This window comes from Telmatherina bonti, assembly GCF_933228915.1.
Source record: "Telmatherina bonti genome assembly, chromosome: 7".
Lineage (NCBI taxonomy): Eukaryota > Metazoa > Chordata > Actinopteri > Atheriniformes > Telmatherinidae > Telmatherina > Telmatherina bonti.
Window position 1 is genome coordinate 18,467,049 of NC_136625.1, and position 17,673 is coordinate 18,484,721.

Sequence of the window (17,673 nt, forward strand, 5' to 3'; positions counted from 1 at the left end):
GCACTTCAAACGGTGCACACTGAACCTCTAAGTTGCAGAGAGGAGCAAATGCTTACAGTTTTGCAAGTAATCGCACCCAGGCAGTGAATCTGTGTCTGTTTGAAGTGGAGGTGACAGAGCTCGAGTCACTGCTGAGCAAAAAATTATCCACCTTGTAACACGATATTACATCAGTTTCCTTGGCAGATCTGCAACAGGAGTGTGGGGCAGACTGCTTGTTCAATAAACAGTCTTTCAGTTTGCAGGACTGATGGCTTTACTGTACTGCAAAGCTGTTCTAAATCCCATTTCTTTCTTTCTATCTTGCTTTCTAATTCACTTCACATTCTAATAAATGCAATGAGGGTTGGGAGTCAATTAAATCTGGATTAATCTCGATTAATCGCCTTTTAATCACATAGTGACAGTTACCCCACAAATGCAACATTTTTTAATTTCAATGGATTTTGGTGGACAACTGAATCAAATAATTGACATAGACATTAATTATTTTTTTAAATTAATTTCAAGTTGCAACTATAATACAACTCATGTGCTTTTCATTCACTCACTCTTTCATTTTCCAATCCCACTTTATCCCAATCAGGTCACCTAACATGCAGATTTTTTTTTTTTTTTTTTTTTTGGCAGAAGTGTGATTTATACTGTCTGCTTATTTATCTATTTCATATGAAGTATTACAGATATTTTTCTTTATTTTTCCCATGTTAAGCCAGTGTTTTGCATATTTATGGCTACTGCTCACTTATTCTTGATAACTTTTTAAGCTCAAATATTTCAGAAGCAATGTAAAATGAATGTAAACTTCCAAGTTTCTAGTCATAATTAAGCTACATAGTGTGTCAGTGAGCCACTGTGCTTGAAATTAAAGATGATTTTAAAGTAATGGATGTTCTCAGCGAGACATGTTGAAGGGAAAAGAGGAGGTCAGGCTGAAGTTGTTTGCCATACCACTCTCACTAACAACTTCTCAGCATTTAGACATGAGAAATGCAGAGATGCAGAGCAAATACGTGTGCTTATGTTGGTATGTATGTAAGTGAACGAGCTGTAGGATACGACACTGTAACATGGCCACATGAAACGGCAGCACAGCAGGGCAGGCAGAACTGAAGGTCTGTTCCACAGGGGGAGTGATTAAGGCGTCTGCAAAGCCCACAGGGATGTGAAAGGGCAGAAAGGAGATCTCATTACCCATAATGTAGAAGAAGAGAAATTCTTGCTTAACGCAGCAAGGAAAACTCACACACACTTTCATAACATTATTTAAAAGCCTCTGCTGAAGTGGGTGTTATGAAAAGAGAGAGAGAGAGAGAAAGTGTGCACATTTACCCTGCAGATGATGTTATGTTCAGCTTTAAAGAGCAAGTAGAAAACGTTAGAAAGAGGAAGGGGGAGGGCGGCGTTTGAGAGTTTATGCACCCACTTTCCGAGATTCAGCATGCAGATTTTTAAAAAAAAAATTTTTTTATTAAAGAATTAAAACCTGACAATGGAGTTTTGACATTCTTTCATAACACTTAAGACTTAATATGAGGTGACAGGTCTGGTTCATGACTGATTTTTGTCAGAATGTTTTTTCAGCAGAGATGAGATATTTTATATCTGAAACACCCCTTACAGCAAAATAACTATTTTTTTTTAACACTTTGAGCTAAAGAAGTGATTTTCTCAAAGTGCTGTCTACATTTTCATGCTTAACATGAAAATACTGAAACTGATCTGTTCAGTTAAAAGAAAACCACCAACAAATTGCATTATTAATAAACTGTTAAAATAATAATAAAGTAACAATGCAGAAATGATTGATATAGGATTTTAATGTAATTTGAATTTGGATTGTTATGATGTAAATATCCAGTTAGGTGCCTTGTTTTATTACCTCACACACTAGTGTATGAAGTCCTGATTGTGCTGGGATACTGACTGTCACAGGGACTATTCTAACTAGCGCTGATAAAGTATCAAAGTAACAATTTTACTTTTTTCGGTAACAAAGTGAAGTAACACATTACACTTTAAATATCAGTAACAAAGTTACTTAACTATACTGTAGGGATGAGTTTCCCTGCGATAACTGAGCCGCGTTCACCTGTGTGGAAAGTTCTGATCTGTTTAAGTGGTGTTGCATGGCTTATTGTGTATGTGTGTGTGTGTGTGTGTGTCGGTCGTTGCTTAGACATGTTGCCATAGAGATCGATTTGAACGAGGTAAATGTGTCCACTTCTAGATTTCATAGAATAAAGCAAGATGGTTTATAACTTGGTGGAGTTTTCACTCTACTGACATTCTTTTATTTGACTTTGTGGATCAGTGGAAGGAAACTTCTCTGTCTGTCATATCAGCTGATCAGTTTGATCGATCAGCTGCTGCACAGAGTCATCAAAGATGTAAAAAGGGGCGCAGACGTACAAGATTGTATTTGATAACAAATATAATTTCTTTTAGTGCACGCCGTACAAACATACATAAGAGACCTGAGCTGGAGTTAGATCCACTATGTGTTCTCAATTACATGAGAACCCATAGCGAAAGAGGCGTTGAAAGACTGCAGGTGAATCCAGCCATAAAAAATTTTAACTCATGGAGGTATGGCATGACATCATGGCTTCCTTTATCCTCTTTTTGGGAAAATTGGGAAGTGGAAAAAAAATAAAATAAAAAATTAAATCAAACTTTATTTGTATAGCACTTTTCATGCAGAAGCATATAAAAGGGCTTAATAACAATAAAAACAGTTTCACGCACACAACCCAACCCTTCCCCTGACCTTTTATGCAAAATTAAAAACTACTAACTTCAGGATTCTATCTTTGTATCTGGCTTGACATCACTGCAAGGAAACAACAGTGACATTACTTTTCAAATGCAGTCACTAGTAAAGCATTCTCATTACTATTTACAGAAGTAAAAAGCAACTTATTACTTCTTTTAGGTATAACTACCCCAACACTATGTTTTGTCAATAACTCTGAATGCAGAATAAAATGCAGACTACATGTGTAACTCTCTCATACACCTCCCAAATCATGCATCTGCTAATATAATCACTTTCACATACACATACAATTAATGCTCACACACATATACATGCAATATTTCACATATAAACTAATAAATACTCACACAAGTATAGATCTAAAACCACATGCCCATACATAGACCAGTTTGGACCAGTGATACCAGTAACTATGGAAAGTTATACATGTAATGAAGTTCGTTGCTTGACCTTAATGGATTTGACAAACAATAATGTGTGATACTACTGAAAATGCAACCGCAGTCTTCATTCTTACATTTATTAATTATTATTTGCATACCTGATCAGACTCTTACTGTGTTGCATCTAAGCATCAGACTCTCAGTTCACCTACCTGGTTGATGATGTAGATGCCATAGTCGATCTTCTGCCGTCTGAGGATAGGATGGAGGTAATGAAGCCAGTATTTCAGGTGATTTTCTCTGTGACGAAAGGGGATGATGATGGCAACCTAAACAACAGGGCAAAGCTTCACATTATCATCAGTCGGTTTTCTGCAAACACCTGTGAACAATATTTGCATATTGGTATTCCTTGTAGTCAGTTTAAGAACCTTTTTACTTAAGTAATGTCGGCAAAGATAACCAGATAACCAGGAAAAAGCCTGTGTCTGAACACAATCTGTTTTGCCCATTGAGTTTAGTAGACCACAGAGACCGACCTCCAGTGGTGGTCCTAAAATAATTATCAAGTGTTGACAAATCATTGGTAAAAAATAAAAAAATAGAGAAAGTTATGTTCATCAAATAAATTTGTGAATTTGAGGAGTTCTAGCTTTTAAAATGAACCCAGTAATGGAGACAAATTGTGAAATCAGCATGTTGCTTATTTAAATCATTACTGCATGAGTTGTAACTGCTCAGCAATCATATACTCCTACTGATCATGTCAACACACCTTAAATGATATTTCAGAGAAAGACTCCTGTTAAATGTTGTATACAGATTTAAGGTGAGAGGTGCTAAAACCTCAACACAAGCTGACTTTTAAATAACTTTACAGCAGCTACAACCAACTGTTTTTTTTCTGAATGAATAAAAAGTAATAAAGTATAATTTCTGACAGAAAATAAAAAACTTTATTCATGTGGTGTAAAAATTCAAATGGGTTCAAATTATGACCCACTCAGTAAGCTCCATAAAAACAAATTATGACTTCACAAAAGACTACAACTGTTACTTCACTGCCCTAATATTTACTACTTTTTCAGTTATTATGAGAAATCATATTATCTTTCTTATCTTTTTAAAACAATGACTTTGTCGTTATATATGTTTGAAACAGCAACATATGTTGCAACAAATGTTGCCGTTTCATAAATATTTAAAAACTGATCAACTTTTTCTTTCTTAACTTACTTACATAACATAAGACTACTTAACACTATTGTCTTATAATATTGGGACCATTTAAATGTGGTTCTTAGGTCTTATAATTTCTTACTGATCCAGATGTCTCACGTTTTGTATACTGGAATAAATGGGCTCTTGTTATAATGTATTATGTATGTAAGACAATGCAAACACAGACCTTCCATCTGGGCCGACAGTCGGGCGGGGTGTATCGGCCTCCCTCTGTCACGTTGGGGTTTTCTTTCTGCACTCGCTCCATCGTCATCTGGGAGCTGAACTCGATCAGCAAACGTCCCACTGAAATAGAAGAGAAACAAAAACAAAAGAAGAGGAGAGAGTCAGTGGGAAACAGAAGAGTGGGAAGAAAGTAAATGAGGGAAGGAATAAAAGCAAGAGAGGACACGAGGGATGCACAGAGAGAGCTTTTAGCTTCAAAGCAACAGCATGCATGTATCAAAGCAATGTGTGCAGAAATAATGGTTTCCAGGGATACGCTGTGAATAACGTAGCATTTTATAAGATGCACAGGCTTTGGAAAGCATATATTGCTAAAAAATAATAAACAAGGACTTTGAAGTCACTGAATAAAAACATAACATGAAAGGTAATTACGCTGATTAAGCATAAAGCCGTGGCATAAATATTTCCATCATTCCTTCCACTTCTGATGGATCCCAGACGATGTATGCATATTTGTGCATATTTTTGTGTGCTCAGGTTCCTGCATTCAGACTAATTTAAAAGGAGAGAGATGCTTTAAATCTCTGACCCGGATGACAAAAACATCCCCATTGCTTTGCCAACCAGTATCATTAAAAAATATGAGCAAGCTTTGCAGTTGGACTCTAACCAAAGCCCTGAAACCATAACCCCCAATTTACCAAGCCAGACTCTGAGCCCCCAGAATGTCACTCATTAGTCCATGTTTTTCCTCACTGTCAGACGGCGGGCCAGCTCGCCTTCTGACCTGTTCAGCACCAGTTCAATTAGGAAAATGAAACGCAACGTGTTTCCGAATTAACCCTTTACAGCCAAACTCAGAAAAAAATACTTTTTTCTCAATCTGAATTCTTTATTTGACCCTTTAACATAAATGATTTCAGTATATTTACCATTTATTGTCACGTCAAAATTATTATAGTGCAAAAGATACCCATCGTGGGGAAGAAAACAAGTATTAGATTGTGTGCAACAGGATTTTCAGCAAAGTTTTGACCATAAAGTGATGCAAAAGTTCTCAGAAATGATTTGTATCAAATATAAAATGGATGGTAAGAAAGAATGATAACAATGCAGGGAATTATTCAAACTGCCTTATCATTGACAATCATTTTTTTGATTGACTTTATGATACAGTAAAAGCAAAGACTTTTCAAGTCATTTCAAAGGATAAGATGAGTCATGTTCTGTATTTATAAAACCAGATCACTGCAATAAATTGATCCCATTAAGAAGTACCGTGTCTGTTTCCAAAGATTAATAATAAAAATACTCATGGTCTGTGACATAAAGCTCCATTGTTGTCTAAAAAGATAAAAGATAAATAAATGAGTCATCTGTGACAGTGGGTGGCATTTTATGCATTACGATGAAAATGGGCTCAGTTATTTATATGAGCCAAACAAACATACAGCAGCCATAAAAGCTGCCAAAAACAGATCAAATATGTACCAGCAACCAAAACAGTGTAAAATATGCTGGCGCACAAATAGCTAGTTTGCAGAAACAGAAAAACATGATACATTTCTGACCTTTTCTTTAGGATCCAAACCAGCAAAGAATGGTGTGTATCTGAAGCAAACCTGCTTATAATAAGTGTCTGTACCTCGTCCTGCAATTATAATTCTTTTTATTTGATTTTATCAATTTAATGGGACCAGAGGGCACCATTCTTGTTAGAGGTTGATAGTGATAAGCTGAAAGGCAAATGAGGTGCTCTGCTTTCAGAAATCAGGAGACAAGAGGTGGACTATTTCAGGTTAGTGCCTCAAGTCCAAAGTTGAACTGCTGTCTGTAATGTGGGACAGTTGTTTAACTTTCATTCAAGGGTTTTAATCTAGGATTAAGCAGCAGTTGCCTCTGAAGTGGACAGCAGAGGGTGGGATGAAGTTAAAGGGAATTGTTAGAACAGCTAAATGATTGTGTTTTGGGTTCACAACCAGGGGCGGACAGGGAATATTACAACAGATGAGAACAGCCAGCTGAAGTTACGAGGATACGGTGAAGAGCACCTTCTGGCCATGACTTTGTGAATGACGACATGTGACTGCATCTATTTAATAGGCTGAATGCCTTATGAGAGGGTGCTACGGAAGGGAGGGTACACGTCAACCTCCCTGCGTTGGTATTTTAGCTTTTCAAAATGTGTCCACTTTAAGTTTGCTTCCACATAGCACACCTTTTGAAAAATCAATTTTAGAAATTTGCACTTTTCACGTATAAAAGCTGCAGAGGCTTCTTGATACTAGCGAAGAATACATTTAGTCACAATGTTTCTTAGTATAAAAGTATAAATCTGCATCAGCCTTGTGTTTTGATATTTAGAAAGTACTACAGCAGTGACTCCTTATCCAACATGGAGGTGACGTGCATTGCTTACGGGCAGCACTTTAACCCTTTCATGTATGAATGAATAAAAAAACAATACAACATTTTTTTAAATACAGTATTTTACCTCTACAGACATGTGCAATTATACTTTTTTTGTTTATTAGTGATATTTAGAATTTATGATGATTTATTTTAATGTAATCTATAAAATATTTATAAAATCATATATAATCATAAATATATTATGTAAATCTTACATAAAATATGGCTGTACCATTTTCTTTTTCTAATTATCGCAAAGGCAAACTTGTGTAATTACATTATGTTCAGTTATATCAAATATTTATTTATTCTCCAGTGAGTGGAAACGTATTGGACGACTCACTAACATCCACTGAAGTGGTTTATTTACAAAAATACCATCCTCATTCATAAATATGAAGAAAAAAAAGCTTTTAAATTGGTGTCCACTATACATGAAACAAAAAACAGAACATTTACTTTTCATTGCCCTGTGGTCACGTGATTCCTCAACGTTTACTGTATTTTACTGCTGAGCAGAAGGGAGGGATGAGCCAGCAGGAGAAGATAATCCACTTTGTGTTGAACAGTCTCCTCCACTATTCACTGCGCAGGTGAGGAGTGTGATCAATTACAGCAAGGTTACATGTTAATGACATGCCTCTTTATCACAGCACAAGAGCTGAATGCAAATTGTCCTTTATCTCTTCTGACCATTTCTGCCCATCACCCGCCATCCTCTCCATCTTGGTGTCTTTTTTCCCCTCATTGTCTCTGTTCTAATGATGAAACAGTAAATGTGCATGGAGGTTTTTTGTAGTTTGTTTCTCAGCAGCAACAGGAAAAAACACTTATAAAATGTGATTTTTTTTCACTTAAACAGTTTTTAAGTGAATTTAATAAAATTCTATGATATAGTAAATTGTAGTATTCTTCAGGTATAAAGCAAACAGGAACATGTTGCCAGTAAACATACAAGAAAGATTTGAAAAAAGAGAAAGTCGTTATGATTTGAAAGGATATTTAAAAAACCCAGGTTCAGAACAAAAATAATGGAACAAACTGTCACCGTGAAAGGAATACATTTATGGAATGAGCTTCAAAAAGAAGTTAAAGAATTAGGAACAATCAATGTGTTAAAGGAAAGCACAAAAAGAACAATATTAAAAACTTATGAAGAGTTAGAGGCATAATGTGAATTTGTGTAATTACAATGGTGTTACATTTTGAATATCTGTAAATGCTTTCAAAACTATTAAAAGAAAGGAATGTAATGGGTATTTAATGCACATTTTGGAACAACTGGATGTTGTATGTGAATATTGTTAAATGGATGATCATGAAATTAAGGGGCAGATATCATAAGATTGCTCTTCTTTCTGCTCCTTTTTTATTCAAGCCATATTTAATTGGCAGTCTTATTTTGTATTTATTTTTATGTTGTTTTGAATGAAATAAATAAAAATGAAATGAAAATTGAAATGAAACTAGCTGAGCATGTAAGCACTTCCATCGGTCTGCTCACTATTTTCTGCCTTTACTGAAGCAACTCATCGTAACATCACAGATACATGTCGGTTCATAAATGTAACTCCACCAACACGCTGGAAACTTTCATTGTTTAGTATGCTCCAAATATGCTTTGGTTGTGTGCTACTGAGACCTCACAAGATTGGTGAAAACGCTGAAAATGATTTACCCTGAGCCTTTATAAATTAAACATCATAATATACAGTACATGAACACTTAAGATTCTCATATTGTTCAGCAAAGTTCCCCATCATGAAACTTTTCCCTATTTGTCTTACGAAGACTTACCTCCTGTTTTATTTGGTAAAGTTTTCTCTTGTGCATTCTGATTAATTTAACTTCTGCTCCTGATTTCTCACCTGGTTTCTTTAATTTATTGTCACACTTGTGTTATATTTGTCATTGGCTGCTACTTTCTGTTTGTTTTTTTTTACATTTTTGGCTTTTGTCTTTAGCTAGTTTATTTGATGTAAATATGTGCCTTTGTGCTCTGGGTTGCTGTCCTGTGGTTTCTTTGTAATTGCTTGCTGATGCAGCTCCTTGGTACATTTTTATTTAGTTAAATAGAAGCTCATTTTCGCTTTATACTTGCTTACATGCCACCAGACACAAGTGCAATAATCCATATAAGAATTCCACAGTAGGTTATGCTTTATTCAGGGCAAGATATACTGTAAACCCAGTGCAAGGCATTGAGGACGCTGTGTATTTGTGTTTCTGCAGCAGCCAAGGCTCTCTTCCTGTCAAAAAAACAGTGTGTTTTCTTTTGAGAAACATAGTATATGTCAGACTTTTTTGGAAAGCACCAAAAATGATCACCAGCATTGCCTAGATGGATAAAAAACTTGAAAGGAAGTATATATGGGATAAATACATGCACTGCACCACATTACAATCTAGCATGAGGCTTACATCAAAATCACACCAACAATTATACAACACCTTGTAAATGTTTAGCTTTCAAATAGTAAATAAATTTAAAAAAAAAAAAAAGGACCAGGCCTGTGTTTTTGCATTGGTAAAATACTGTTCGCAACTTAACTGAATATTCTAATCTATAAACCATAGTAAGTATACTCCCTTGTTGAAATCATACAGTTTTGAGTAATTCAGCTTAGCTTAAACTATGACAAGACTTCGCCTCTATCCAAAAATATGCAAAAGTGGAGAAGCAAAAAACGTCAAGTAACAAAATCCATAAACATGCAAAACAACAAATCACTTGTTTGGCCTCTTTGTTTAAGAACATAGGGGGGAAAAAAAAAAGAAAAAGAATTTATTAGTAGCTTCACTGAGGCATGAAGGAAAAACACAGTGACAGGTAAAGGGAACCTTTATACCAATGTGTACAGGACTGTGTCGGTCTGACAAACACAAAAGATAGAAAATTATACTAAAAGTGTGTCTGTTTATGTGTGTGTGTGTGTGTGTGTGTGTGTGTGTGTGTGTGTGTGAGCTGTTAAGGACTCACAGGAAGACAACGTGCATGTTATGAGTAGAATAATAACAGAAAAAAGGGGGCTTTGAGGTAACGATGATGAAGAACTGCAGTGTTAAATGAGACTTATAATGTGTTTTATGTGGACCGTGATTTAATTATCCAACACACACATGTAAAATCAGATGCGTATCAATCAGGTCATATTGAAGTAATACATAACAATCACACTGCCTGATCGCTCTATCTAGAAGCCTTGCTAGATGTTGGGAGACACATCACTGCTATGTCTGCATATAAACACAGATGCACACAAATTACCCCATTTCCCTTCTTGCAAAAATAATGAGCAACTCTGAGCTATGAGGTTAGACGTGCATGTACTGACACAATTAAGTGTGAACACACCTGAGGCTGTGAACACTTTAAAAATCACACACCCAAGCAGCCAGTAGGCCTTTTTTAGATTCTGGTTTAGCCTGTGTCAGACCCAGTAAGAAGAAAACAGAAACAGGAGAAGATGGGTGCACTTTGGTGTTTTTTCTTTCTTTGTTCTTTGTGTGACTTGACATCCAATCACCTCTGTTTCTTTTTCTTTCTTCTCTTTCTTTCCTCCTGTCTCATGTTGTTGATTTATTTTGCTCTCCTCTCCACATAACTCATAAATCAAAGCTGAAAGATCAATGAATTATTACGCAGTGCTCTCAAACTTGGGCCTGCCATACCTGCCACCGCCGGGCTCTCGTCACTCCACCAGTTACAGATCTGTCTGCTCAAACCTGTAATACTGCTCACACTCACGCCTGCTACATCAATTATATCATTATTATATTATCTGTGTCAACCACAGAAAGAGTTAAAGGCTGAAAGTTGCCAACACTACCAGTGTTAACTTCTTGTTTGCATTTTGCATGGAGCAGTGGTTAGATTTTTGAGGCTCAGTTTAAAAATGAAATCCTTTTAACACGTTTCCAGTGCTAAATATTAAAAATGTTGCCCAGTTTTGGGTAAACAAAATCAAGTCATCTTATTTAATACTTTATCTTGCATAGAAATATGTAGTAATAATTAATTGTGTTTGAATTAAATATAAAGACCGCAATCAAATGTACAATTTCTCACCACTGGATGAAAGATGGGTACGTTTCTATGCTGTGTATCAAGACAATTTAAACAACATCTTATTTAATCCATTTGGAATTAAGCCACAGTTTTTTTTCCTTTTGCTTAAAAGTCTTGTTTCATGCACTTTGTTGTGTCATTATAGAGTTCCTGGACAGGGCATCTGATCATGCAGAAACAACACAACAGGCGGGCTGTTAATCAGCAATGCTGCTCTAACAGTTTCTGAGCCTCCATGTTACTTATGTGACAGCAGAAACGGCGCCAGGGTCAGATAACTGAGAGAGTTTCTGTGGTTATAATTGAATTTATTCTTTGGCTTGGGGAAGTACAGCGAACAGAAGTGCAAGAAAGTAGGTAAATGGACAGATACAAGAGGAGAACGTATGGTAGGCCTAATAGGAGAAAAAAAAGAAGACAAATAATGTCCTCTCGACAGGAGAGACTTTCTTCCTTCGGAGTCGTATCAGCCTGTTCACTCCATCCACCTCCTCTCATGCAATCATTTAGATGAGAGGAGTCTGGATCACCACTTCTTTTCTTTCAGCTTGGAACAGAAAACAGTTCTGATGAAAGGAAGCAAAGGAGAAAAGGAAGGCATGGAAGGGAAAAAAATGAGGAAACTATAATATTCCTGACTTCCTCATCATCTCTTCTTCTCGTTTTTGTTCCGAGTATTCTTCCTCCTTCTTTCTTTTTCTCCTCCTTCCTGGAATCGTTACTGAAGATGAGAAAACCATTAGTGATAAAGGCTGTGTTCAATCCTGAGTGCTTCAGCGCCTGATGGATCAGGGGATTATTGGTATCTAAGAATCTCCTCGACATGTAAGAACACTCAGTCATCTGTGTCTTGGTGTGCATTGACGCACGGCATTCAGTGTGTGCACGAGATAAAAAGGTAAACAGCAGTTTATCCTAAGCCCACTGACAGCAAGCACAAAGGCTTGCAGAAAGGGCTGCAACATCCACAAGCTGATCGCTCTCTTATTGCCTTCTGTGTTGCTGCAAAATAAAAATCAGATGTCAAAAGAAAAAAAAAATGAATGTCATAAAAAGAGTTGTGTCAAACTGGGCTGTTCTTGAATATATTTTTTTTTAAAAAAAGATGGTGTGTGTCAAACAGCAAGTTTTTGCTGGAAACATCGGGTATTCCCTCGGAGCCCCGATGCAGCATATTGATGACAGTGTGGTCGTCTCACAGAAGTAAAGCCTGCTACATCCTCCATGAGACGCAAGAACTGAGTTCTTGTTCTCGAGGCTGCAAGAACAAGAAAAAACGTCTTGTTCGGCAGGTCCATACATACTCCATGAGAAGCACGTCTGCAGCGGGGAGGGATCACTGCGGGGATCAGATGTCTGCTTTATGTGCAATGAACCCGGTTGTTACCTCCACCGAGGAGGTTGTTTTCCCCGGGGTCTTTTTGCTTAAGATAACTCAAAAGGTTACGGAGGGATTTTATAAATATTTCAAGAGTTGTTGCAAATGTAAAAATGAAGAACTGATTAAATTCTGGTGGTGATCAGGATCACCGTTTGGATCCAGGAATGTTTTAAAAGGATTCTTAAACATTGTGCTTGGTGGAGGTTTCCGCTCTCCGAGTTTCTAGTCTCATATTTAACGAGCAGCTTCGTCCGCGGCAGGGCGGGTTGTGCACGCGGCTGGGTCCGAGTGTTTTATTGCCACATGTAAAAATGTTCGTACTTTCTTACCACCTCGATCAGCTTTTTTTTCAAAACAATCCGTTTTGCCGGCAACAGCAAACACACGGAAGCAGCAACTCCGCTTCATGCTTTCTCTTGTTAACCACGCCCACCTCCAATGTCCGACCAATCACATGATACTTTTCGCAGCCCCCGCAAGAAAAAAGTTCTGCCAGCCCGGTGTGTCAAGAACTGTCCTCAAACACGTCCGCGAGAACAAAATGACGTCATTTTCTTCTCGGAGCCTCGAGAACAAGAAAAAAGTTCTCTCTTCTCGTGGAGTATGTAACAGGCTTAAGGCTCATGGATCCAACCTTTCTGTATAAACTTTTCATAATTTTACTCCTTCAGTTTTGCTCCAAAGTCCAAAATATAAATGTTGGATTACCTGGTGACTGAATGTGTAACTGTGAGCCCACATGGTTGTTCACGTCACAGCTTCCTGTCCCTGAGCAGACACCTGACCTCTTTTGCTGCTGTCCTCTTGTCTGTCTGTATTATTACGTTCTACAAGAGGCAGGGTTCACATCATGCCTCACATGCACATAACCTGAGTGTGAAGTGATGATTACATTGAGTTTAATGGGTGTTTTAGGTTTATGAAGTCTTACCAGAGAGACAGTTGGGAAGAACAAGTCTGCCTCCACATTCTGCTGTGGCCACTTTTGAATTAGAGCAGGGGTTGTTAAATATGAATATGAATTATAATTATTTGTCAAACAATATTTTCTCCAACAAAGCCTAAGCAGGTCTGAATGATAAATAAATTGTTTTTCGTCCGATCCATTCATACGCCACAAGAAGCTTCACCTACGACGGAGGTGGAATCACTGCGGGCGGTGTTGTCTGCTTTTATTTTCAACGATCCCAGTTATTTCATATTTAACGAGGAACTTCGTCCGCGGCAGGGCAGATTGTGCACGCGGCTGCGTTCGTGTGTTTAAATACATGTATTAAAATTTTTCGTATTTTCTCACCACCTTTATGAGCTGTTTCATAAAAACAAGCCGTTTTACCTGCAGCAGCAAAGATGCGGAAACAGCAACTTTCCGCTTTGTGTTTTTCTGCATTAACCACACCCACTTCAAATGTCCAACCAATCACAGGACAGTTCTCGAAGCTCCACAAGGATTTTATACTTGCCAGCTTGATGTGTCGAGAACGTCATCTTCAACCACTTCTGTGAGAAAAAATTAACGTCATTTTTATCTCGGGGCCTTGAGACAAGATAAAAGTTCTCACTTCTCATGGCGTATATAACAGGCTTAAAGTCTCAGTTATTCAGCCAAAAGTAGAAATTACTCTATGTCTTACTTATGACTGTATGATATTTACCAAACAACAAAGACAATGTTTATCAGTAATAGCAGCGCATTGTTTTGGAGCAAATGCAACCCTGTGATAATATATAGATATAAGAGATGTGGAGAAACCATTTCAAATGCTAACGACAAAGTAAGAAACATGAAGAGTGAGAGCTCATTTTAAGATCCAGTTTAATTATATATCTGCTTGATCATTGAAGTTGACAGTAAATACAGAGAAGGTTTAAGTGGATGCACCTGCAAAAATGATCAGAAAGCCGATTCTCTCTCATTAAAAACTGACATTTAATGTGGGCACGAAGATTGCAGGCCTGCCACAGATGGCTTCCTTCTTGGTCTGCTTTGCTCCCACATGCAGACATATCTGCAGCCATGAACTGCTTAACTAACCACATCTTCTCTAATCATCAGGAAATGTTTTCTAGTTGAATGTAAGACAAACAATGCGCGTGCACACAAACCAGTCCTAACAAGGACTTTTACTAATGAATGAGCATTTTTAACACGGTTAATCAAAGCAATTACAGGGAGAAGACACAAGAGCCCGGATTTCAGAAAAAAAACAGATAAGCATTTGATGATGCCGTTTCTTACACAGAGAAACAATAGTTTTATCAGCATCTACTGGAGGGCTTCTACTCAGCAGCAGCGTTGCAGATCATTACCCAAATGAGCGAGGCAGAAAAGCATTAATGGATAAAATCCAAGAGCACAGTATGCTCACTGCGCTTCAGTCCCGAAACAGAAGAGGCTGGTTGCAATAAAACAGATGGAGGATATATGCAGCACAACAATAACAATGGCAAGGTGTGTGAAGGATATACATAAGAGATAACAATGTATGAGAGCAAGTGAGGACAAACAACATAAGGTGTAAAATGACAGATTCAGAAGGATGGTTGGAAAACAAGTACAGACAAACAAAAAAAAAAACAGAAGAGAGAGAAGAACAGGTGAGAAAGCACAGGAAGTAAAGTGCAGAAATACAAAATGAAAGGGGACCTGAGCCAAATACCATGGCAACACATGAGTCAAATATACGTGTTTTTATTTATTTATTTAATTTACTTTAGCTACACTGCAGTTGTGCTACTGCAGACTTTTGTACTTTGTATTAAAGTCACATCATGAATGTCATCAGTGGAGACAAGTTCTGCGCAAGCTGGTGTGTTTTATTACATCCAAAAATCATGATCAACTTTTGATTAGTGTCTTTGGGGGGTTTGGGGAATATAATGGAAGAGAAAATGCTGACTTGAATCCCAAAAAGACATAAATTTCCACTGTCGCACGGCTGGAAAGAGCCCCTGCCACTTCATCACACTCTGCTTTGTGTCTTGCCTTATTATTTATTTAATGAGTAAAAACTGTGTTTACTGGGGAAAAAAGCACAAGCTCCATGCAGCAGGATGGCTTATATAAGACATTTCTTTAAAGCTGCAATTTAACATAAATGATTTATAACTCTTATTTAAATTTCTTATATAAAGTTTTCGATTCTTGTTTGAAAAAAAAAAAAAAAAAAGCTTTTGAAATTTTTGCCAAAAAGAGACGGGTCTCTCGTCCTTATCAGCTGACCTGAGCAAATTTGCTGATAAGGCTGTGAGTCACCCTTCGTAGTCACTAGGTGTGTGTGTTGACAAGATTGTAACACTTCCAGCTGATCATCACTTAAAATATTTGTCTGAACAACTTTAAATTCACGTTAAAAAAGGTAACATGTTGGTCCAGACTCTTCTTTTAGTTGATTCTGGAGACATAACGCATATAAATATAAAATATGACAGTTTTGAGTACAGTCTTTGAGCCAAATATAAGCATCAATAATTTAGTTCTACTTCTGGAATTAAAGTCTATTGTGAAAATAATTAATCTTGTTTAATGTAGAACTGCAGTATATGCTGTTTTGTGCAACTTGTTCATTCAGGCTCATACAACAGAGAAACAACAATCAGAGGTTTTCCATTACAGCTGCAAAAGCCACATAATAAAGAATGTACATCAAAAATAATATTCTTATCAATTAAATAATCCAATTTCTACTTTTTATTAAATAAACAGCTGTTGAAATGCCTTAAAACAATTACGCAATCAATCTGGGATTAACCTATTCTAAGTAATCTAGGGACAAACCAATGACACAAACAGACAAGTTTTCCCCTGATGCCATTTTTGGCAATTCCCATTCTGTGTCATTACATGATATCAAATCTGCATGACTGGCAGAAAGATCGACAGCAGTGTGCCAGCACGTTACTGTGTGGGCATGTAAGTGTGGGTATGAGTATGTGACTGAGGGATTTTGGCAGAGCAGCCACAGGTCTCACTACCACTGTCCAGCTGGCAAACTTATGTGCTAGTTGGCACATATGCTTCGCATGCAAACACACATACACACACATTGTGGACATAAGTCCCAAGGGAATCTGTATCCTGGGGCAGCCACAGCCAAACGCATCCTGAGAGCAGCGCATGGTTTGGCGCTGTTGGTAGGGCAGTCATGAAATGGTGCAGAGAGGATTACTGTGCATGCACTATAATGATCCCAGGACAGATCAGCCAGAAATAACACTGCAAAATATATTAATTACTAGCCTAGTACTGGCAATACAAAAAATGCTGTTACTTATTGAAACACTGAACGAGCACAACCATTCTCATCCGTTTCTGCTACATAAATGCTGTAAAATTAAAAAAAGAAAGAAAAAAGAAGAAGCTGCTTTATACGCTTTCTGCAACTGCTTAACACTTGACTTCTCATCAGATTGACTTCTGAGGCTTTGGAGACTGGGTCAGCAGTTGTTGTCTCCTCTCCTCTGATTGGATAATCTGCTGATCCAACCACTACCACTGCCATTACTGATACATGCAATAGTACAGTGCCAACATTTGCCAGTATATATGTGTAAATGTTTACATATATCTTGAATGTTTTCTTTCTGACTGTAAAAGTTGTTTAAAAATTGATGCATAGACTATGGAGTGAAGGTTTGGTTAGTTTATGTATGGAGCTGGGGGGATATATTTGATCAGTGGCTGTTACAGTACTTACAAACAATATAGTAAATTGTAATGACTGGATCTATAAAATACAGTCATGGCAATGTTACTAGTTAAGATTTTTGTCACTTTAATAGCAGTTGTGGAATTATTAGAATCAGAATGAATGCTATCATAAGGGCTGTGATAATGTTTATGAAAGGATATTTTTCTATTGTCACAATCAAACCACATTGTTTTCAATAGACAATAAAGGAAGTTCAGCTTATTATTGAAAAGACTGACATAATTGGGATTTAAAAGGATTAAGCCATTAACAGAAGTTACTTGCTGCTATTTTTGCTTCAATTTTAGCTAATTAAGACTTATTACCAGATAAAATGATAATCACCTGATCACAGAGCATAAACCTTCAAAAAGATGCTATTTTTATTTATTATACTATTATTTATTAAAGTCATAAATGGATGACAGCTGCCTGGATTATTTAATTAAAAAAAACAACAAAAAAAACCCAAAACTTTACAGTTCAGCTTTATATGCACACTACTTTCATCAGTCAAACGAAAATACATAGATGTTCCCTGTAAGTGT

At 37.0% G+C, this 17,673-nt stretch overlaps 1 protein-coding gene across 1 annotated transcript in view; it reads right to left on the reverse strand.

Moving 5' to 3' along the window:
* b4galt2 (UDP-Gal:betaGlcNAc beta 1,4- galactosyltransferase, polypeptide 2) overlaps window positions 1-17,673 on the reverse strand; it is a gene marked incomplete at its 3' end in the record, with an annotated part of 171,025 nt that overhangs the window by 97,057 nt on the left and 56,295 nt on the right. Inside the window, exons 2-3 of the mRNA XM_079243375.1 lie at window positions 4,571-4,689; window positions 3,375-3,491 (exon numbers count right to left, since the gene is read on the reverse strand). Coding sequence (XP_079099501.1) covers window positions 3,375-3,491; window positions 4,571-4,689 — 236 coding nt within the window. The remainder of the gene's footprint in view (window positions 1-3,374; window positions 3,492-4,570; window positions 4,690-17,673) is intronic.